This window comes from Giraffa tippelskirchi, chromosome 6 (genome assembly GCF_054371585.1).
Source record: "Giraffa tippelskirchi isolate mGirTip1 chromosome 6, T2T-mGirTip1v1.2.pri, whole genome shotgun sequence".
Lineage (NCBI taxonomy): Eukaryota > Metazoa > Chordata > Mammalia > Artiodactyla > Giraffidae > Giraffa > Giraffa tippelskirchi.
In genome coordinates, this window is record NC_137280.1 from 72,648,982 (window position 1) to 72,672,500 (window position 23,519).

Sequence of the window (23,519 nt, forward strand, 5' to 3'; positions counted from 1 at the left end):
GGAATGCAAAAGTAGGAAGTCAAGAAACACCTGGAGTAACAGGCAAGTTTGGCCTTGGAGTACAGAATGAAGCAGGGCAAAGGCTAATAGAGTTTTGCCAAGAGAACGCACTGGTCATAGCAAACACCCTCTTCCAACAACACAAGAGAAGACTCTACACATAGACATCACCAGATGGTCAATACCGAAATCAGATTGATTATATTCTTTGCAGCCAAAGGTGGAGAAGGTCTATACAGTCAGCAAAAACAAGACCGGGAGCTGACTGTGGCTCAGATCATGAACTCCTTATTGCCAAATTCAGACTTAAATTGAAGAAAGTGGGGAAAACCACTTGACCATTCAGGTATGACCTAAATCAAATCCCTTATGATTATACAGTGGAAGTGAGAAATAGATTTAAGGGACTAGATCTGATATACAGAGTGCCTGATGAACTATGGACGGAAGTTTGTGACATTGTACAGGAGACAGGGATCAAGACCATCCTCAAAAAAAGAAATGCAAAAAAGCAAAATGGCTGTCTGAGGAGGCCTTACAAATAGTTGTGAAAAAGAAGAGAAGCAAAAAGCAAAGGAGAAAAGAAAAGATATACCCATTTGAATGCAGAGTTCCAAAGAATAGCAAGGAGAGATAAGAAAGCCTTCCTCAGCAATCAGTGCAAAGAAATAGAGGAAAACAATATGGAGGTGGCTAAAAAAAAAAAGAAGAACCAATCCATGATCCAGCAACCCCAATTCTGAGTATTTATCCAAAGGAAATGAAAAACTAACTTGAAAAGACATATGCACCCTCATGTTCAATGTAGCATTATTTACAGCAGCCAAAACATGGAAGGTCCCTATGTGCCCAAGGATGTAACAGTGGATAAAGAATAGTATCACAGGATTACACATGCAATAGAATAGTATCATAAAAAGACAGAAACCATGCTATTTGCAACAACACGCATGAATCTTGAGGGCACTATGCCAAGTGAAATACATCAGGCAGGAAAAGACAAGCACCTTGCAATCTCACCTATAATACGGAATCTAAAAAAAAAATTGAACTCATAGGTATAGAGAACAGATTGGTGGTTGTCAGAGGAGAGAAGGGTAGGTGGTGGGTGAAATGGGTAAAGGTGGTAAAAGGGTTAATAAAAGAGCTGGAATTCTCTGTGGAAGGTCAGAACCCAGGTGACCAGAGGGCTAGTCCTGGGTTCTGTTCTGCCAACACCACCTGGGTGTGTCAGCCACCCAACTGCAGCACTCGTGCGTGATCCATGAGCCTTTCACTCTTGCAACCCTAGTTGTATTTGATACTCACTAATGAGAACTGTGGTGTTGGAGAAGACTCTTGAGAGTCCCTTGGACTGCAAGGAGATCCAACCAGTCCATCCTAAAGGAGATCAGTCCTGGGTGTTCATTGGAAGGACTGATGTTGAAGCTGAAACTCCAATACTTTGGCCACCTCATGAGAAGAGTTGACTCATTGGAAAAAACCCTAATGCTGGGAAGGATTGGGGGCGGGAGGAGAAAGGGATGACAGAGGATGAGATGGTTGGATGGCATCACTGACTCAATGGACATGGGTTTGGGTAAACTCCGGGAGTTGGTGATGGACAGGGAGGCCTGGCAGGCTGCGATTCACAGGGTCGCAAAGAGTTGGACACGACTGAGCGACTGAACTGAACTGAACTGAATGACATTATGCTGTGGTTGAGTTGCTGCATCGTGTCCGACTCCTTGTGACCCCATGAACTGCAACCTGTCAGGATTCCCTGTCCTCCACTATTTCCCGGAGTTTGCTCAGATTCATGTCTACTGCATCGGTGATGCCATCCAACCACCTGATCCTCTGCCACCCCCTTCTCCTCCTGCCCTCACTCTTCGCCAGAATCAGGGTCTTCTCAAATGAGGTGGCTCTTCACATCAGGTGGCCAAAGTGTTGGAGTTTCAGCTTCAGCATCAGGCCTTTCAACAAATATTCAGGGTTGATTTCCCTTAGGACTGGTTGGATCTCCTTGCAGTCCAAGGGACTCTCAAGAGTCTTCTCCAATACCACAGTTCAAAAGCATCAATTCTTAAGCACTCAGCTTTCTTTATAGTCCAACTCTCACATCATACATGACTACTGAAAAAATCATAGCTTTGACTAGATCGACCTTTGTTGGCAAAGTGATGTCTCTGCTTTTTGATACATGGTCTAGGTTTGTCATAGCTTGCTTTCCAAGGAGCAAGCATCTATAAGTTTCATCTTATGATGACATTATACATTTAGGCATATTTTATGCACTTATAGATGCCTTTATTTTCATATATATATATATAATTTTACAAATATGAGGCACTCCTCTCTAAGTGCTACAAATACAAAAATAATTGTTCTCACAGACTTACATTTTAGTGAAGAAAACAAAAATAAACGGATTCTCAAATAAGAAAACTACAAGTTTTCTACAGCAAATTAAAATAGACTGGTGTGAGAGTGATAGGATGTCGACTTTGGGGTGGATGATTAGGGTATAAGAGAATATCCTTGGGGGAAAACTTAGCCTCATGGAAGCTCTTGTGTGTCTAAGTGCCTCAGTGGCCTGGAGCCAGGCTGGCTCCACTCTGGAATGTTCTGGGCTCAGATGCTCTGTAGCGCTGCCAGCTCCAGCTAAGAGTGCTCGCCTGACCACCCTCTCCCCAGTGCCTCGCTCGGATGAGCACGAGGAAATCAGAACCTCAGACAGGCTCGAGCACCTCCTTTTTCTTTTTCTGACAGCATAGTATTCTTTATTAAAATATCAAGGTCTACTAACTTAAGAAACATGACATTCAAAGGTGGGTATCTATTCAGATTCACAAAAAAGAGAAAAGCCTCTAAGTACACTTGATCTTTGCATCCATCACTGTTTTTAACAGCCTGCTCTACTTGCCAGTCTTATTTCTTTGTTTTTTAAATGGAGGATAATTGCCTTAAAACGTTGCGGTGGTCTCTGCTGTACATTAATCTGGATTAGTCATAATTATATATATAATTTATATACATACAAATACAAATTTATATTTATAAATATAAATTTATAAAAATATATAAAAATAAATTTTTGAGCCACCCTCTCCTCCCATTCCACCTCTTTAGGTCATCACAGAGCACCAGGCTGGGCTCCCTGTGTTATCAGGGAGCTGTGATAACAGCTTCCTGCAAGTCTTCTCCTTTAGACATGATAGTATACACATGTCCATGCTACTTTCTCAATGTGTCCTAGGACTGATGACCTTATCCACAGAGAAGAAATGCAGACACAGACCTGGAGAACGAACGTGTGGACACAGCTGGAGAAGGAGAGGGTGGGGACCTCCTCTACCTCCGTGTAGGGCAGGAACCCAGCCACGCAGGCAGTGAGTGCCCAACCCCCCTCCTCCGCCAGCAGGGGGTTGCGGGATGAGACAGGGATAGAGATGCGGATGGGGAAGGGGGTGCCTGGCTCCAACCTCCCCTCCCTTTCACGTCATCATTGTGGAAAAACAGCAGCTTTGTCCAAAATGAATGCGTTCACCTCACCGGGGATTACGCTGTCTGCTTGTTGCTAATCTCTAAAGTAAAGGGCCTGGATCCCTTTCCTCAACCCATGTTTTAGTCTCAGGGTCTCAGTTCCCAGGTCCCCGTGGCTCGTCTCTGTCTCGTCTCTTCCCCCATCACGGCCTGAGCGCTGACACTAGGAGCTCTTTAGAGAGATGCTTTAATGGATGCTGACGAGGCAGGTCACCTGAGCCAAGGGGAGGGATAAGGTTGTGAGTAAGTTGTCACCCTGTCTCAGGCCCTCCTGACTCAGCCAGAGGCGACAGAAGAGGAGGCCGCCTCCCAGCCACACCGACATTGGCTGCCGTCTCTGCCGTGTGTCCACAGCAAAGGCCACTGATGAGCAGCGCCCACAGGATGGAGCAACCCGAGTCAGGAGGTCAGCAGCAACACTACAGGGACGGGGTCCCCAAGGACATGCGTGGTCGTCGCCCCTGCTCCCCCGCGGATGCAGGACGAGACAGGCGCCCTCCTTTGTGCCCTGGCACGTGCTCTATTAACACTCTCGCCACCCTGCCCTATGACTCCAACTATAAAAAAGAATGCAACGATGCCTAGAGATGATCGTGCTAAGTGAAGGAAGTCAGAGAAGGACAAGCCCCACTTCATATCATTTAGACATGGATACATGGAATCTAAAACATGGCACAAATAAACCAACTACAAAACAGACTCACAGACATTTAGAACAGACTTGTGGTTGCCAAGGGGTGGGGGGAGGGGCGGAGTAAAAGTCTGGGATTAGCAGATGCAAACTGCTAATAAGTATACAGGACGGATAAACAACAAGGCCCTACCATACAGCACAGGGACCTCTACACAACAGCCCGGGATAAACCATATGGAAAAGAACATTAAAAAAGAATGCATATATGTGCATGTTTGAGTCACTTTGCTGTACAGCAGAAACCAACACAACATTGTAAATCAACTAGACTTGAATAATTTTTTAAAAAACCGTGATAGTACCAGATCAGAGCCAGAGGTCAGGAAATGTGAGCTGAGTGTTCACTCTGTGCGAGGCCCCCTGCTGGAAACTGAGGACCCAGAGCTGAGGGTCAGCCCTAGTCTCCGGTGGTGGGGGGCACCAAGGTGGGCAGCCAGCTCAGGTGTGCTACAACACCCTCTATCTTACAACACAGGAGTCAAACCTGTAAGGTGTGCACAATCCGGACAAAAAGAGAAGGGGGGCTATAGTAAGTTAAATGAAATGCTCATAAGAAATTATGAGATTCAAAAATCATATGGATTCTTCACTCAAGAGTAGCTAAGAGCCTATTGGCAGACCTCTATTATCTCATGGCTATTTTTTCTTATTCTCTCCTCAAGGCTTAGCTCAAACATCACCTCTTTCAGGAGGCCCTGGCTGGCCCCCAGGTTGAGTCAGTACTCTCAGTACCAAGTGTCCCCTGATCACACAGAGATGTGAGTTTCTATATACACGACTCATGGAAAACCACAGACTCATCTGCAGATGAGCCAGGACCCAGCTCGAGGCTGAGCACACAGCCCGTCCTCAGCCACTGTTGATGAACTCAGCTAACCCTTCAGTCTGCTTCCAATGTTCATTTCAAGCTCATGAGACTGGCCCTACCTCCTCTGTGTGAGCAGCTAAAATGGGGGGTCGTGTGGTTGAGTTGGGGCATGAGGAAAGAAACACAGCTTACTCACTCGGAGACCTTGCAAACCGGGAGGTCCGTCTCTGCCTTCTGGACCCATCAGACCCTTTAGGAGGAAGAGAAAGGGGAAAAAACAACAGAGATGAACCATGGTGAACACACAGTGAACACCACAAGATATACTTTGTCTGGACACTCTCATTGGATAGGAACATACCACCCCATTCAAATGGGAGGTCAGGAGGCGAGGAAAAACAAAAACCATCTTATTCCCTCAAATCTGTAACACTTAAACACGTGCACCTATCTGATGTAATTAAGTATGATTGACAACCAAGTCATAGGTGCCATCGTTCACACTTTAAAGACGAGTCAGTAAGGACCAAAGGCCTGGCCTCGGTGTCCGTATCAAGTGCACACAAGAGAGCATCCGGAACCCGTGTCTTCAGCTCTAAGCCTGGTGCCTTTGTCGCTGTATCTTGCTGGCTGGGCAAGGACGGGCTTGGGTTATCTGACCCTCCACCCACAGTGATATCCAAAATGACTGTCTGGATAAATAAATGAAATTGTCTAAGGAAGATCAATTTTCACTAAGCAAGGAAAACTGACACAGAAAGGGGCCATACCGAACTGACTAAAATCCTGCCCTCTAAACCCTCACTATGTATCTCCTGCCTGATCTCAGACAAGTACACTTGGTATCCTTGAACCTCAGTCAGCTCATCTCCAAAGTGAGGATAATATACCTTCTACTGAGTGGTTGTGAGGACAAGGCGAGGAATGGATACAAAAGCCCTGACACGGCACCTGGATCTCCTGACAGCACCCTGGTTTATACTTAACGTGTATAATGATGTCACCTAGAATATGGCATGAAATGTGGATCAGAAAATGAAACCTTCAGCTCTGAGACCCTATCACCAACTTTATCAGTGAATTTGGGCCAAAAACTCCATCTCTGCACTTCAATTTCCTCATTTTCAATAATAATGTTGTTGTTGTTGTTCACTCAGTCGTGTCCAACTCTTTGCAGCCTCATGGACTGTAGCCTGCAAGCTCCCCTGTCCATGGGATTTCCCAGGCAAGAATACTGGAGTGGGCTGCCATTTCTGTCTCCAGGGGATCTTCCTGACCTGGGAATTGAACCTGTGTCTCCTATGTACTGGCAAGCAGGGGATTCTTTACCCACTGAGCCACCTGGGGAGCGAGTCTATAGACTCAATAATATGACTGTCATACAAACAGCTATTATTGCCACATTTTGCATAACTATTAAGTGACAGAACTATATTGAGATTTAAGGTCTTTTCTCTTAATAACATCATTAAAACGAACATGTGACTGTAGCAACTATAGTAATTAAAGGTTTAAATATCCCTTTCTCACAAGGATTATTCCAGTGAGATCAGGGCACACTTCAAGGGAAGCCCCTGCAGAGGTGAGTTTTCATGAAGCATCAAGAAATGTCTTGCATTTGATCTGCCCAGCTGGTCCTTCTTTATTACATTCAACCAAACATTGACACAACTACCAGAACCGGTTTCATCTTGGGGAAAGGATGAAAGATGCATGCCTCCTCAATGACTCCCAGCATCCGGGTGTAGAATGCTGCATGCTGTTTCCATTTAGAGAATAGGATGTACTTTCCTCTCTCTGGGATTTCTCGCCACAAACTCAAAGTTTCCCTTCTCAACAGAAGCTGCTGAAGCCAGGCTTTCACTCTCATTCAATCTAAAGAATACTTAGGGAGCCACTGCTCTGCAGAAGGCCCTGGGCCAGGTGCTGCTGGGGATTCAGAAAAGCCAGAAATAATGACTGATCTCTGTATTGGGCTTAACAAGGCTTCCTAGAGCAGTGCTTCCTACGATCACCCATTTAACTCTCACGGCACATTAATGTAGGAGAGGTCATCGATGATGATGATTTCCAAGTCAGGAAAACAGAAGAGGATAAGATGGGTACAGTGATGTCATCAAGACCCAAAGCTACTCGGTGGATGAACTGGGACATGAAACCACTGCTCTGGAGCTCCTAACCCCAAGGGTCTTCCATGGCCACAATGCTCCTTATGAGCTCAAATTGCAATCAGGTCTCACTTTAATGTCCCTCATAAATACTTGCTGTGGGTCACCTTCACAAGCATATATGAAGTTCCCACCATGTGATAAACTGTGGATTTGAGAAATGTGGATGGGAGAAATACCGGCCCTGGCCTTAAGAACCCCACACTCTAGGCCTTTCATCACTGTTCCTCACTTTTCACAAGGTCTTTAGGTAGGGTATTGGCTTTTTCAACGCCTTCCAAGGGAGTTTCATCACCAACACCATGCACTGTACTCAGTCCCATTCTGTCAAGAGCATCCAGCCCAGAGACCCTCTTCAGGACCCTGGACAGCTCCACTGGGCTGCAGGGTTGCGGTGTTCCAGCCTTTCCAAGAACTGGGTGTCCAGGACCCTCTCGATCTAGAAAATAGCCTGCAGGGATGGCACAAAACACTTGAATCCTCATTGCAAGTGTCAACTCACAATCATTTCTTTTTCACACCCTTTTCACTAAACTATGAAATCTGTCCATGGGCTTTCATCCCTGTATCTCCAGCCTTAAATATTTCACTTGATATAAAGCAGGTGGCCAAAATGTTTGAGTTTTCTTCCTTCCCTCCCTCCCTCCCTCATTTATAAAAATTTACATAAAGGGGAAAACAGCCATCAGTGCATCCCAGACCCTGAATGACAGATCAAGAAGGCTGCCTTGGGAATAAGCAGGCCTGGGCATTGTTACTTCTTATTCCTTAGTGGGAATCGGGAGGTAAATCACTCTGCTCTGTGCAACTCGGAGGAGGTATTGCTGCACTGTGCACTCAGGGGAGAAAAGTGCAAAGGCTAGACGGTCAGATGGATCTGGGTTCAAAGTTCAGTCTTGCTTTTTAGCTATGTGACTTTGTGCAAGCTACTTACTAGTATCTCTGTGCATGTCTTCTTTGGTTAAAAAAAAAAAAAAAACTTCACCCTTCCAAACTTACTATGTATATGTTGTATACAAGATGTACTACAATACAGATGATCAATACTTGCTAATTACTGATCTGAGCACACTGTATTACATGTGTTGTCTACATCTCTCAACGTACTGACGATGGTGGAGAGATTTGGAAATCAAGCCTCAGAAGGGTTTAAGCAAGGTATCTAAGGTTATAGAGACAGAAGGGAAGTTATTCTAACCTTAATTTTTTGATGTGAAATTTTTCTAATTATAGTGGAATTAAACATCTTCTCAATTCTAAAGGAGATCAACCCTGAATATTCACTGGAAGGACTGATGCTGAAGCTCCAATACTTTGGCTATCTGGTGAGAAGAGCCAACTCGTTGGAAAAGACCCTTATGCTGGGAAAGAGTGAGGGCAAGAGCGAGAGGAAGTGACAGAGAATGAGATGGTTGGATGGCATCATCAAATCAAAGGACATGAGTCTGAGCAAACTCTGGGAGATGGTGAAAGACAGGGAAGCCTGGTGTGCTGCAGTCCACGGGGTTACAAAGAGTCAGACATGACTGAGTGACTGAACAACAGCAAAATATATCTTCTAAGTTTCTTCTAGTTTTAACCCAGAAAAAATATACACATTTTACCTAATGAGGAATGGGCTTTATTGTAAATCTGATTATAAATCTGATTTACTTTAAATATGATATATGGGCATTTCAAAATAAAAGTTGTTTTATTTCCTTCAATACAATAGTCACTTGAAAGAAGCAGAAGTATGGTACCAAGAGGGATCTGGTTCAACCACCGACATGTGGAATTGACTGATTCATATTCATTATCTTTAGTATCTGAACTCACATCAAAAATGATCACAGAGTCCCTTTGAATAGCCTCTTCCCAAATGGTTATTCTTAACATTAAATTCTTAACAGAGGGAGAAACCTAAGACTGAAGTGTTCCAAGCCACTTCAAAATCAGTATTAATTAGAAACTAGTGCAAAGCAAATGTGCACTGGAAATGATTCAACTGGCATTGAAGTGTCCAACGTTTTTATTCTATTTTATCTGAAAGGAAGCTAAAACACCAGACTGAGCACCAGAAACCCCCGCCCTGGCCAGCCTGGGCCTGGGGACTCTGGAGGCAGAGTGCCTGGGCTTCGACTCCAGGTCCAAACTTACGAATGCCTGACTTGTGCCCTGTGATTTCAGCCTTCAAGGCCCAGTTTCTCCTGTGCTAGATGCTGACAACAACCCCTGTCACTCAAGGTGATGAGATGAGCCTCTGAAATAACGCTGCACTCGGCAGCGAGAATGGCCATGATTTTGCAGACTTAGAGGTGTTCAGAGTGGACCCCAGGCTGAGTGGGGAAGACTTACCGGAGCGCCTGGTGGCCCAGGTGGGCCCTGATGACCCCGTGGTCCAGGGGCTCCCTGGTAACACAAGCCAAACGTGAATTAGCCATGACACTCCCTCCTCATGTCCCAGGCCTCCAACCAGGACCCTCTGCTGACTGTCCTCTTCCTGAGTTCCCAGCGGGGACCAGAGACACTGGTGGGAATCAGCATTCCTGGTGGACAGTCAATCTGTCCCGTCTCTGAGAGGCTCCGTCTGAGCTCAGCAAGCAGTGTTGCCCCCACGCTGGTGGCCTTTCTATCTCTGCCACCACCTGGGGGCCCACGACAAGAGGACTCACATCCCACTTACCTGCTCGCCCTTCAGGCCCTCTCTCTGCACCTGGGGGACAAACCAGACGTCAGCAAAGCTGGCGGCCTTTTCTCTATAGTCACCCTCACTCCACTCCATGGCGGGTATTTGCACAGCCATTTCTGACTTTTCTCTGATTTTATCCCATTTTATCCTCACAGCCAGCTCATGTCATCAAAAGAGTTCCACCTCATTCTCAGAGGCAACAACTCTCCCAACTACACAATCCGATCAGTGTCTGAGTCCGGGATTTTAACCTCTAGTGGCTGCACCACTTACCACAGAGCCTGGAACCCCAGGGGGGCCTGCAGGACCCATGGCACCCTGCAGAGAAATGACAGACATTTCAATATAGGGAACTGTTTTGATGTTGAGATATGGCCCTGATGACTTTTTCAAATTGTAAAGCAGCCAAGATCTATCCCAGTAACATTCCCTCAACATGAGTTGAGAATCATTGTATCATCACCCAAGAACCTCTGGTTCCTAGACTCTTCCAATAAATGCTCCAAATCATACCATGGCCCTTGGACCTTGTCTTCCCACTTCTGCTGCATTATAATAAGCATAATAAGCAATGAAAACTCAGCTATCTCCCAATCAGGAGGGGCCAAACACCTCTATAAATGAGGAGGAGGTTGGAATTTATAACATACACACACGCAAGAGTGGGAAAGAGCTATCACATAGACCCAAACTTTAAGAACCATCCCCTCTTAGTGACTTGAAATAAACTACTATTTTAGGATTTAGCATCCTCAATGTCAAGAAACTGCAAGAATACATTAAAATCCTAACACCAGGATAACAGAGCAATATAAATCTCAACTCTAAAAATATTTAGAGAGAGAATTATTAGGCAAGAACTTAAAGTTCAAGTGAGCAAGTCTGGAAGAGATCAACCTTCTCCAGCCACCACTGCTAAAGAGAGGCTTTCTCAGCCCACAGGTGTCTTACTTATTTATAACTATACCCTGTTTCTGGAAGGAGTCAGAGCAGCCTTTTTCTTTTGCTTTATTTTCAGCGTGTGCTGGGAAGGCGTCTGAGTCGGGCAGCGACCGTGACCTGTGCTCTGCAGCGTGACACTGAGCACAAGCGACGTATCTCTGGTCCAGCCCTTCTTGCTTTAGCTGGATTCCCCCCGCTGCCCCATCTCTCTCCTGTCTGTTCTCAGACCCAAAGTCTAATGTCTTTCTTAAAGGCCTAAGCATCTGAAAGAAACTCTTTCTCTTGTACTAAATGCAGGGCTGGGTCTCATCACCCCTCCTGCTATAAATCCAGAGCACAGCATGCCTTCTCCGTTTCTCTTGTGACCCTGAAGGCCTAGCAAGGCCTTATCATCTTCATACATTTTCATAGCACTTCACAATTTTACATGCAGTTCTTTGCATTACAGAAATCCTAAGCAGCAAATTCACTGAGTTAATAAGCCTTGTTGTGAAAACGTTCTAACACAGATGACCAGCAGGATGAGATGCAACCTCTATTTTATTTATGAAATACCCAGCACATTTTCAGAATAATAATTCTGGTTTTTAAAAAAAGGAAATGTTGCAAATGAGAGAAGGAAGAGGAAAAGGAGGAAAAGGAGTTTGTAAGATTTTTTATATTTGCTCCTATTCTGCCTTAGCCCAAAAAGCCATTTAAGTAGCAAAATATTTTAATATATCCAGATGTTATATAATGGGTTATTTTCATTTGTTTTTTAGATGGATTTTTATTCCCCCAAATAGAAAAAAATGTTTAAATACAATAACCAGAAATTTCTTGTAGGCTGAGTTCTAATGCACAATTCACCACCTCTGCTACACTTTGTTCCCAGAACTCCAGCATGGCCACCTCCCTAAACACAGGCCTCAATTTGTTCGGGGGAGCAGCTCCACACCTGCTGGTCAGGAGCCTCTCCCACCCCAGCACCTGGCTTACCTTCTGCCCCTGGGGCCCTGGCTCGCCGGGAGGACCGGGTCTTCCCTAGAGAGAGAAGAACACGGGCTCCGTTAGGGGAGTGAGTGGAGAAGGCAGGGCTGAGGGTAACACACCTCCAGATCTGTTCCTGGCCTTTAGCCCAGAAGGTCCCCTCGACAAGTTTTCCCAGACCACACTTGTTGCTATAAAGTTAACCCAGCGCCACATCTCCATGCGGTCCCGTTTGGACTCACAGATGCATCTCACGGAACACCCGTATCAGGACATTAAGAGTTCTGTTAATTTGCACAGCTTCATATTATTCCCTGTATCTATTTAATACACACCCTGATTTACTCAACTTGTTTCTTATTTATGAGCATCTGGGCTGCCTGTAATTCACGCAGTTTGAACACACACACATCGCCTGTGGTCTTTCCATTAATGACCAGCTGTCGTGTTCCTATGGTTAGAGTGGTTTTAAAGCAGTGTGTTCTCTGGGATCCCTCCACTCTGGCGTGGAGGAGTCTGTGAGCGGCAAGCTGGGGGCTGGTCACTAAGCCTCCCAGAGCCTCTGGCTGAGCAGGACACAGCCTGAAGCCCGCAGGCCCCATGAGCCTGACCCAGGCCCTACCCTGTCCTGCCCACCTACCTGCTCACCAGTCTCCCCCTGCTTCCCGGGGAATCCATCCAGGCCTCGCTCCCCCTGGCAAAGGAAGGAAAGCGAGATGAATAATAGAGGGACCTCCCCAGGGTCAGTGTCACAGAAACAAAGTCAAGCAAAGGCACCTAGTGCTCAGTTGTGCTCTGCTCTCCACCAGACACCAGGAGAGAACTCTCCCCAAACACACACACACACACACACACACACCAGGAGACACACACACACCAGGAGACACACACACACCAGGAGACACACACACACCAGGAGACACACACATACGAGACACACACAGACACACCAGGAGACACACACACACACACCAGGAGACACACACACACCAGGAGACACACACACACAAGACACACACACACACACAAAGACACACACACACAAACAACACACACAACACACACAAGACACACACACACCAGGAGACACACACACACACACCAGGAGACACACACACACCAGGAGACACACACACACGAGACACACACACACACAAAGACACACACACGCAAACAACACACACAACACACACAAGACACACACACACACCAGGAGACACACACACACCAGGAGACACACACACACCAGGAGACACACAGACATGAGACACACACACACAACACACACACACACGACACACCCACACACCAGGAGACACACACATACGAGACACACACACACACGAGACACACACACACAAACAACACACACAACACACACACAATACACACACACACTCCAGGAGACACACACACACACGAGACACACACACACACACCAGGAGACACACACACACGAGACACACACACACACACCAGGAGACACACACACACACGAGACACACACACACACACCAGGAGACACATACACACACCAGGAGACACACACACACCAGGAGACACACACACACCAGGAGACACACACACACCAGGAGAGCCCCTCCCCTGCCTACACACCCACACATAGACACCAGGAGACACACACACAGAGCATTCTAGACTCTAAGTGTATTGGGGGTCAAGTAGCACAAGGCAGAGGTCAGAGAGGCCAGAAGCTGCAGTGAGGTCCCAGAGCTGCTGGTGGCAGAGCCGAGGTGCAACCCGGGCTGCTGAGCCCAAAGTTGGTGCTCCAAGGCCCAGGCTTCCATCCCCAGACCAGGGCAGGACCCCAGGACGTCCTCCCCCGGACTGCAGGAGGTTGCCGCCACACCCACCCAATGCTGTCCAGGGAGCACGGTCTTCTGGACAGAGCAGGGGCGGCTGTGTCAACTTCTGGTCCCCAGGGAGCGGGAGCCCCTTGTGACTGAGTAGACCCACTGCACACTCTGTCAACTGTTCCGAGCCCAGCGGCCCCTGGACAACCCATTCGGGCCTCACTGCCCCTCAGCCACTAGGAGGTCTTTCTGCCCACAGAGCCTCCATACCTCGTGCCTGGCAGGCACTTTCTGGAAGATGCCGAAAGCAAGGCCGGCCTGCCCGCCCCATGCCCGCAGAGAAGGTCCTGACAGGCACTGGCAGAGCTAGGCTCGGTGGCGGGCAGACACTGGCTCTCTCTGGCTGTGTTCCACGTCTGGGAGGCCAGGCAGCGGGATGCGCCTGCCTCGAGGGGAGATGGAAACTTCCTTTTTGCTGATTTAAGAAATTTAAGAGGTTCGCAAGAAAATAAACTGTTCCAAGTACTCATTAGATATAAGAACTGGAAAGAAGCCCAAGAGATCAAGCAGCCCAAGCGTCTGGTTTGACAGATGGGAAAACAGAGGTGCAGAGAGGGAACCAGCTCTCCCAGAGTCGCCAAGAATATCGGCAAAGGAGCTGGGGATCAGACTCAAAGCGGAGCTCTCAGCACTCAGGTTATGTCTCCCAGCCAATCCTCTACGCCTTGCTGTTTCTACTCTGTCTCTCCCCTTCTCTGTCTCCCCACCCTCCATAAATATGGCCTGTGTTGCCCAGCACTGCTCTAAGCATTTTACAAACATTCATTCGTTTAATCCTCATAGCAGCCTTACATAATAGCCACTCTCTACATTGAGGAAACTTGAGACTCAGAGGTGAAATCAACTCTCCGAAGGTCACACTGCTTGCAGACCCCAGAGCTGAGCCTGAAACCCAGGCCAGCTGGCTCTGGAATCACCATGCAGGGCTTCTTCTAGGCCCCACTGTGAGGCTGAGGCTGAGGCTGATGCCTGGACTTCCTCTCCAGGGCCTGCCCTGCAGGTGACCCCCTGCTCCCCCAGCTTCCCTGCCAGGTGGCAGCTGCAGGGCGCTGGGCTGTGGCTCAGCCCTCCTGCCAGGTCTGTTCCCCAAACCCTGCCTGCTCCCAGGAGGGGAGCTTTCAAATCGGCCCCTGTCGCCCCGTGCACCAGGGCTGCCCATCAAGCCCGTGCCTGGACCCTCAGTTACCTGAAGGGTCACTTCCCAGTCCCCACCTTGTACAGGAGGAGCAGAGGGCCACAGAGAGGCGCTCCACCCAAAACCAGACACACGGAGCCACAAGAACTCTCTCCAAAGAACCAAAAGACACGTGTCCCAACCACCACGGGGCAAGGGATTCCACTGCTCAAGCTACAGCGATGAAACTTTGATGTCCGAACACACAGAAACCACGCTTTGGGGCCTGGGATGAGGGGCATCACCCTGGCTCTCGCCCTCCTCCTTGCGAGGAGCCTTTTGGGGACCCACGGGGCCACACGCTTCCTGAGTCACACAACACGTTCATCTCCTTTGACCACAGTCTCCCTTCTAAGGGACCGGCCCAAGGAAACCATCCTAAGTCGGGAAAAATAAATAAATAATAAAAGCATTGGTGTGAAAATGTTCACCAAAACAGTATTTTTTAATCATGACAAACTGGAAACAATCCTCACTGATCAATAGGGGAATGAGCACATAAATCACGGTCTATTCACACACGGGGAGGCTGTGCAGCCATTTAAGATAAACTATAGAAGTCTAGAGCAGCACAGGGTGGGGGAGATGCTATCCGGAGGAAGAGGAAACATGACGGGACGCAAAGCAGAACATGTCACACGTGACGGTGCAGAAAGACGTCGGAGGCACAGGAGTGAGTCCTGCAAGAAATCAAGAAACGAGCCAGAGTGGTCGCTGCAGCTGCAGTGGGATGGTGCAATCACAGGCTGGTTTTTTGTTTTGTTTTTTGCTTTTTCCAGATATGTGTGTGTGTGTGTGTGTGTGTGTGTATGTGTGTGTGTGTGTTAAGTTGCTTGAAATAAAGTTAAATTTCTTAATAATTTAGAAATTTTCTATAAATGAGAGAAACATGTACTCCAGGAAGACGGAACAGGGCAGGCGCTGAAAAGGGGGCTGGAACACAGCTAAGTGAGAGAGGGCCAATTCCCAGCTCTTGATCTGAAGGAGCCCAGTGAGTGGATGGGCCTGGGATACCTGAGAATTCGATGCCCGCTGCTGTCTGGGGAGGTGGGGTGGGGTGTACCGTCCTTCTCTCCACTCTCAGAGTCCCAAGCACTCCATGGCCTTAGCACCCATGGAAGGATCTGGTCTGCGGATGACTTGTGACCCGGTGGCGTCAATATGAAGGCACGGCCAGCCTGGCCCTCCTCCTCCACCATCACGGTGGCAGCGGCGTGGAGAGGCTCAGCTGAGGTCAGATCACAGCACTCGGTCCACAAGGCTGAGCGTGAGTCACCAAGGCCACAGCTGTCCCCACGCCCCATCCATCTGTTGAGAGTCAGCGTCCCTGAGGTGTGGAGAACTCAGACCAGTTTCTAAGGAAGTTGTGAGTCCCCAGCAGCTACTGGAACTTTTTGAATCCCAATCCAGGGCACTTTCATAACCCCTCTGGCCCGGAAACCCCAAACTGTCTCTGCAAGGGGATCTCAATCCCTGCAGGCACCAGGCCCATGGCCTTCCAGGCCCAGAGTTTACATTTGGGGTTAGAAGCTAATACCTCCTCTGCACCAGCCCTCAGTCACCATAGTACACACACACACACACACACACAACACACGCTATCCACAGAAAGCTGCAAGACTAACTGAAGCAGACTGTAAATACCTTCTCTCCCCGGGCTCCCTTTTCGCCTGGTTCTCCATGGAGACCCTGGAGGGGAAGGGAGGATGAGTAACAAGACAGACAGCCCCGTCCAGCTTCTCTGTGCTGAGTCTGAGGCCCCGGGACAGCCTGCTCTCCTGGGATGGTGGTGAAGGTCTGTCTCCCGTGTCTCACTCCCCACAGCAGCCTGCTCCTCCCTCGGGCCCGGATGGTGAGCTGGGCCCCTTCCTGTATGAGAGCCCCTGGGGCTGGCCCCCCTGTTCCTGGATTATCCAGGTGCTCCCAGCTAAGACCTGAGCTCACCTGGCTGAGAGCAGCAAGGTGGCCCCGAAGTCAGTCCCCACTGCCATCCAATCAGGGAACCGAGGAACTGAACCTGAGACTCGGGGCCCCTTGAAGCCACATTCCTCCCCCTCCCCTGGGAGAGGGCTGCTGCCCCACCCTGCATACACCCACTGTCCATAGCAGCACCCAGAACCTGCGAGAAGGCCTCCCTCCCCTCTGGGAGCAGACGTGATGGAGACGCCAGCCCAGGTGTGGGCCTCTCTGACCACACGCTCCAAGCTGCATCTATGCATAGATGTGGGATGGGGACCTGTCACAGGGCCCGGGTCCCAGTCCCCAAGGAGAGCAACAGAGCCCCTTCCAGCAGCGGCCTCTACTTACGGGAGCTCCGATGGGGCCAGGAGGTCCCGGAAGCCCAGGCAGTCCCTGGGATCCCTGCAGAAGAGAGTTCACAGAGCAGAGGTTTGGGGATGGAGAGAAAAGGGCAGGGGCAGAGGGAAGATGCAGTCAATAACCATATTAGGGGCTGAGACAGCTGCTCCTCACCCGCTGCCACATGCCGCCTGCAAAAGGTCCCCCCGAGGGGTGCCCTCCTCCATGCAGAGCTCATGTCACCCCCTGCCTGGGGGAGCTGGGATTCACACGCAGCTCAGCTAGACCTCAACAGCGGCCTCTGAGCTCTCATGAGGCCAGTGCCGAAATCTGGTGTGGCTGTGCCCCATGGCCATGCCGGGACCCGGGCAGGACGCGTGCAGAGCTCCTGGTCACAGGACAGCTTCCTGCGGCTCATCACTCACACCTCACGTGGAGCCAGCACAGCCTGGACACGTCCCGACAAAGCCCCCCCGGAGTCCCGAGCCCAGGAACCCCTGCTGCCTGGACCAGGAACTGCTGCCGCTTTAAGGCTACTAAACTGGCCATACTTGTTAAAACCCGTTAATGTTAAAAAGTGCTTTTCCTCAGCCAAAGATACCCCAATGTTTGTTACCTACTCTACTGAAACAAAAAAATACACTGGTGTGTGTTGCATTTACTGATTTTTGTGAAAAACAAATGAAATTAGAAATAACCTGGAGGGCCACAAATACAGGAAAAGTTATGTAAATCATGATGTATCCGTATCATGGAATGGTAAGCACTGATTAAGAGAACAGGTGGTATTGATCTGAACTGGTGAGGAAAGACACATCTCTTGTTAGAAAAGATAAATAGGTAGGATTCGCTTGCTGTGAGAATTTAGGAAACATCAGGGATGTGTACATACACACACACACGCACACGAGCAGGTGTGTGGCTGCACGAGAAGCATTTGCAGGGCGTCGAGTGGGCCTACAAAAGGTGGTTTTGCATCAAGATCTATGTCCTAGAAACATCACTGAGTGAAAGCCGCTCAGTTGTGTCCAACTCTGCAACCCCGTGGACCGTATAGTCCATGGAATTCTCCAGGTGAGAACACTGGAGTGGGTAGCCTTTCCCTTCTCCAGGGGATCTTCCCAACCCAGGGAGCGAACCCAGGCCTCCCGCATTGCAGGCGGATTCTTTCCCAGCTGAGCCACAGGGGAAGCCCAGAAACCTCAGAGGAAGAGCTCAGAGCAACACTCACCCGCAGGCCCACCTCCCCAGGCAGCCCCAGCTCGCCCGGTTCTCCTGGCTCCCCCTGCAGCACAGAGAACAGCAAGAGGTCACAACCCAGGGGCTCAGGCCCAGGCCCCGGGGCGTCCTCCCCAGAACTAGATCTCAGCAGGGAAACGCGAGCTGAGACCTGAGCTCCCCCCAGAGGCTCCTCCGACAAGCAAAGGAGCTGATCTTCACTGCAGCCCTTCATCACCAGAACCCCCAATGCGCTCCAGCTCTGCAGGTCCACAGAACCGGGCTGGACGGGAGAGCGGAGAAAGCACAGCAGCTGGCGTTGATAGTGAGAAGCAACTGAGGACCCAAACCGAGTTCATGGTGGCAAAGAGGACCTCTTTACCCCGGGTCAGACGGACCCGCCTGAGCTGAGATCACTTCCGCCTGGGGTCCCGGGGTGTGTTCTGACTCAGAGGCCGGGGAGGCAGAGGGGGAGTCAGGTGCCCACTGGAGGGGGGCCGGCTGGACACATGGGCTTTGGGGGCTGCTGGGGCCCCACCGACTCCTTGAGCTACGAACTGAGGACCTGGGAACTGGGCCCCCTGGCTCCATTCCAAGTTCCAGGCACTGGGAGAAGAGCCCAGAACTACCAGCCAACCAAATGCAAAAACAGCTCCCAGGGGCACCCAGGTGATGCCTGGTGGCCAGAGCTGCTGGCGTGGTGATAGTTACCAGGCCGACCTCCAGGGACCTGGGATGATCCTGGTACAAAGGGGCCCAGCTCAAGCCTGGCCCTGGCGAAGGCCACCCCGACCTCGATGACAGGGGCTCTGATCAGCAAGCCCCCAGCCCGGTGCGGCCTGTGGGAACAGACGTACCCGCATGCCTTTGCTGCCGTCTCTTCCAGGGGGACCCGGCAGGCCCAGGGAGCCCTAGGAGGGGAGAGAGAGAAGAGCAGTTAGGACGGGGTGAGGACCACACTGGACACAGCGGAGGACACGCCAGGCAGGAATCGTGGCCGAGACGCTCCTACTCAGAGGGCGGCAACACGCAGATCTGCAGCCCGGACGCCTCCAGGGGAGGGCAAGAAATGCAGGTTCTCCGGCCTCCCTCCAGAACCCTGCCTTGGGGTCCGTATTTGAACAAGACCTCCGGGTGGTCTGTATGCGCCTGATGGTGGGAGTGAGATGCCCCAGCCCTGCCTCTCAGTAACTCGCCATGTGCCGCCCCCCTCCGGGGCCAGGTCACACACGTGAGCAGAGCATCGGCCGCAGCAGGGTTCTCGACATGGGTCCCCCAGCACTGGGTGGGTGAGTCTTTGCTGGGGCAGGGAGGCTGCCCTGGGTGATGCAGGGTGTCCTCCAGCATCCCTGGTACCACTCCCCAGGTGTGGCAACCCAAGCATCCCTGGGAGGAAAAATCACACCAGAAATGCTGGGCTAGGCCAGGTGTCAAAAATGCTTCTTAAGCTGGGCAAATCCCATTCTAAACAAATCGAGGGGAAGCATGTGACACACATGCTCATGCAGCAGCTGCGGAGACCGCCTCATCCCATCCCCATGCTCCCTGGAGACGCAGGAGGGAGGCAAGTCGGAAACAGGGAACCCGAGGACCCCTGAGCTCCCATCCAGCTCCCACACCACCTCATTCAAATCAAAGGATTCCACCAAGACCTTCATCCCGCTCCCCGCTCTCCATCAATTTTCCAAGGACCACAGAGCAAGTCAATGCCTCTTTCTGGGGCTTTTCCATCTGTGAAATGAGGACATCAGACATTGAATGAATCAATGAACTGATGAACCTGTAAGTAATATTTAGAAGAAAACACTATGGGCTAGACCCTATAGGATGTCTTCTACAAATATTTTCTTATTTAGTTCTTACAATAAGCCCATGAGATAGGTTTTATTTTCTCAAAGACACCTCATACATTTCTAGTTTTACCTAGAAATTAAGATGCACGCATGTATGTACACGTGCACGCACACACACACAAATACTTTAAAATGTCTACAAAGTGCATTCTATGGGCAAACATTCTAAGTCGTTCTGTTATTGAAGAGAAAGACAGACAGACAGACATCTCTGGTCCACAACTGCACCTTTCTAGCCGTGTGCACCCTGGAAGGCCAAGTGTCACTCATCTCTCTTCAAAGTGTACAGAGTGACACCAGCAGGATCACTGGGAGGGTGACCGGGGATTTCAGATCTAAAGCACACACCACACAGGGCACCCTCACGGCCAGCAAAGGACACCACAACTCACGTGCGATGTGCATAGTAAGCTGCCTGGGTGGCCATTTCCTTGGGACAACTGGGAGCTGACGGGGTGCTTCCTAGGGTCAGACTGTCCTCCCCGTCCACCCCTATAAGGGAAGGGCAGCTGTGGCTGGAGATTCCTCAGCCTCTAATCCCACAGCCGCACGGTGGGGATGAAGCCCCTGCCCACCTGTCCCTCCATCTGACTATTCTGAAATTCAACTGAGGTTGAACAAGGCAACCAGCCCAGACGCAAGTGATTTCCCTGATACAGAACGGCGACTAGATGCCAGTGAGCATTGCTATCATTAGCATTAATGGCAGAGCCAACAGTAATACTAACAGGATACTAAAGACAACACTAAGAGGACATTGCAGCTGTGCTGCTCACAGCCTGTCTTCACGTCACATTCCCAACCTGTCATGTTCTGAGCTCTCTCCACTCATCAGTGCACTGACCTCGTCCCCTCAGCACGTCTGTTTTTCATGCTCACGTCACGTGCAGCCCATGAGCACACAAGGATCCTGGCTTCCTGGTGGCCTCCCAGTGGTTCCACGGCCTGGTGAGGCAGGTTGGGGCAGCGGAAGCCTGGGCACCCAGCCCTGCTCTCCCTCTCCAGGGATCAAGGTCAGCCCCGTCGGCCTCACCAGCCCCCCTTCCCTAGGGAAGCATCAGAGTTTCCCCAAAGGCCTCTCAGGAGGCAGGCGCCCTGCTCAAGCCAGCACGCTGGGGGTCAGGGACAGCATGGGCTCAGCTCCACAGACGCCCAGTCTGTCTCCAAGGCCCACGTTTCATCTGCCCCATTCTGCTCAGAGCTAAAGCAAAAGGCAGTGTGTTTCCAGGTAGCCGGGGCCAGCCCACTTAATCCTGCTTCCCTACAACACGAGAGAGAAATTCAAGATTTCCCAAAAGGGGAATATCAAGAAGAATAAGGACACTCCCCAAGATCAGGCCCCCTGGGGTGACGTGGCACAGAGCTCGCCCCGGGGGTCAGTTGCCCAGACCTTCAAAGGCCAGTCTGTCTCCCGGCAGCTGCAGGTGGGGAAGGAAGCTCTGGGGGACTCGTGCCTGGGGAATACAAGGGGCAGGGGCAACAGGGCACAGAGTTGCCAGGGCCGTGTAATAAAGGAAGCTGGGGAGGAGCCCAGAGACGATGCCAGAGGGAACTCCAGAGAGTTCCGGAACCTCCGCTGTGCCCACGGCTGTTGCACGTCCAGCCCTGTTGTTGCTGTTCAGCAAGTCCATCACAGGACTGGAGCACCATGAGGTGGGAATCAGGACTCGGTCACATCCGTGTGAACAGTGCCCACTGGGCCCAGAGCCCCACAGGTGTTCCCTGTGCGTCCATCCCTTCCTAAGCCCCGTGGACGTGCAACGGGAGACAAAGGGGAGACCCCCCTACTTCAGAATTAGCCCTGGGAGTATGAAACCCCAGGGCCAAAGTGAACCGAAGGCTGTTGCAGGAAAACAATGGTTTCAAGAGCCAGTAAGTTGCAGCTTCAAATCCTGCTCCGTCACTCAGTACTGATAGACTAACCAAGTCAGCACAATTCTCTGAGTCTCAGTCTCCACTTGTAAGTAGGTGTCATGAACCTCACTGCAGGATCTGTGCTTCCCATGGATGGGAACAGCTCGGCAAACTGGTTTTAGAGAACTCGTGTCCCAGAACCAGTGCTTTCCCAGTGGCTCAGTGGTAAAGAATCTGCCTGCAATGCAGGACACGCGGGTTCGACCCCTGGGTCAAGAAGATCCCCTGGAGAAGGGAATGGCTACCACTCCAGTATTCTTGCTGGAAAAGTCCCATGGACAGAGGAGCCTGGTGGGCTACAGTCTGTGTCAGACACAACTGAGCACCCACACATCCTAGAACCAGTCCCTTCTGCTTTGTTTTAAGAAAGTCAGCCTCTTTAGAGATGAATGAATATTTTCTTTGTCTAAGAAGCTAACATCTTTTTTTTTTTTTTTTTATTTGAATCATGGTTGGGATAACCAAGCCGGCACTGGAAATAAAACACATACTGAGAAACTTCCACTTTCAAGTCATCATGAGGTCCAGGTATTTCATTAGATGGGTTCCTTCCCTGGGAGACTGTGTGGCCAAGAAAAAGTCAACCTGGCCCAGATATTTCATGTTCCAGTGTCACATAATCTTAGCATCACAGAACATCACCATGCCCTCACAACACACCTTCCAAAGTCTTTCTCTTGAACTCAGCTGCCTGCAGATGCTGTGAAGAGAAAAGTTACAGCCCTAAGCTGCCCTCTGACATGCCACCAGCAAAGTCACGCTGCCTCCTGGAGCCTTGGTGTCATCATTTGTAAGATATAGGTTCATGCTGCGTGAGATGAGAAAACAAGCATGGATATAATTGTAGACTACAAAATATTACTGAAGTGTCAGTTGTTTATATTCTGTGGAGAACTAAGAACACTTTCTCAAGTCCATAAGGCAGGTCAATGAGAGGAATGGGAAACTGGAGGCTGACCTGGAACTGGAAAGGTCAGGCACAAGGGGCTCCTTAAAAGGGAATATGTGTAGCTCAGGATCCACAGTAAAGTACAGAAAAAAAGGAAAGGGGATGGAGGGTGGGAAGGGAGGAAGGAAAGAGAGAGAAAGATAAAGATGAGAGACAGGGAAGGAGAGGAGAGGACCAAACTTGGGGGGGGTCTGGATTCAAGTGAAGCCTCTGCTGCCCATCAGCTGGGCAGAAACAGTGACTTCCCCTGCTGGGTCTCAGTTTCATCACCTGTGAGCAGGGTGATGCAAAGAGGAACAGCACCTCTGGCCCAAAGTAAGATGCCTTGAGATGATGCTTTGGAAAATGATTTGAACACAGGGGAATCTGAAAGGAGCATCAGGTTCTGTTATTTGGAATATAATGTCTGGAACCTCCATTCTTCACCTGTGAAAAGGAAATCTCTCAGTTTAAGATGACTAT

The 23,519-nt window shown here is 49.9% G+C and overlaps 1 protein-coding gene and 1 long non-coding RNA gene across 2 annotated transcripts in view; one reads left to right on the forward strand and one right to left on the reverse strand.

The window, feature by feature from the left end:
• Positions 1-23,519, reverse strand: part of COL22A1 (collagen type XXII alpha 1 chain) — a 219,550-nt gene that overhangs the window by 114,028 nt on the left and 82,003 nt on the right. The window contains exons 13-22 of the mRNA XM_081502987.1: positions 19,199-19,252; positions 18,355-18,408; positions 17,133-17,186; positions 16,470-16,514; positions 12,418-12,471; positions 11,787-11,831; positions 10,140-10,184; positions 9,861-9,890; positions 9,533-9,586; positions 5,224-5,277 (exon numbers count right to left, since the gene is read on the reverse strand). Coding sequence (XP_081359113.1) covers positions 5,224-5,277; positions 9,533-9,586; positions 9,861-9,890; positions 10,140-10,184; positions 11,787-11,831; positions 12,418-12,471; positions 16,470-16,514; positions 17,133-17,186; positions 18,355-18,408; positions 19,199-19,252 — 489 coding nt within the window. The remainder of the gene's footprint in view (positions 1-5,223; positions 5,278-9,532; positions 9,587-9,860; positions 9,891-10,139; positions 10,185-11,786; positions 11,832-12,417; positions 12,472-16,469; positions 16,515-17,132; positions 17,187-18,354; positions 18,409-19,198; positions 19,253-23,519) is intronic.
• LOC145511107 (uncharacterized) lies at positions 21,761-22,877 on the forward strand. Its single transcript, XR_014057513.1, has 3 exons — positions 21,761-21,847; positions 22,575-22,636; positions 22,796-22,877. It is a non-coding gene; the product is annotated as an uncharacterized LOC145511107 (long non-coding RNA).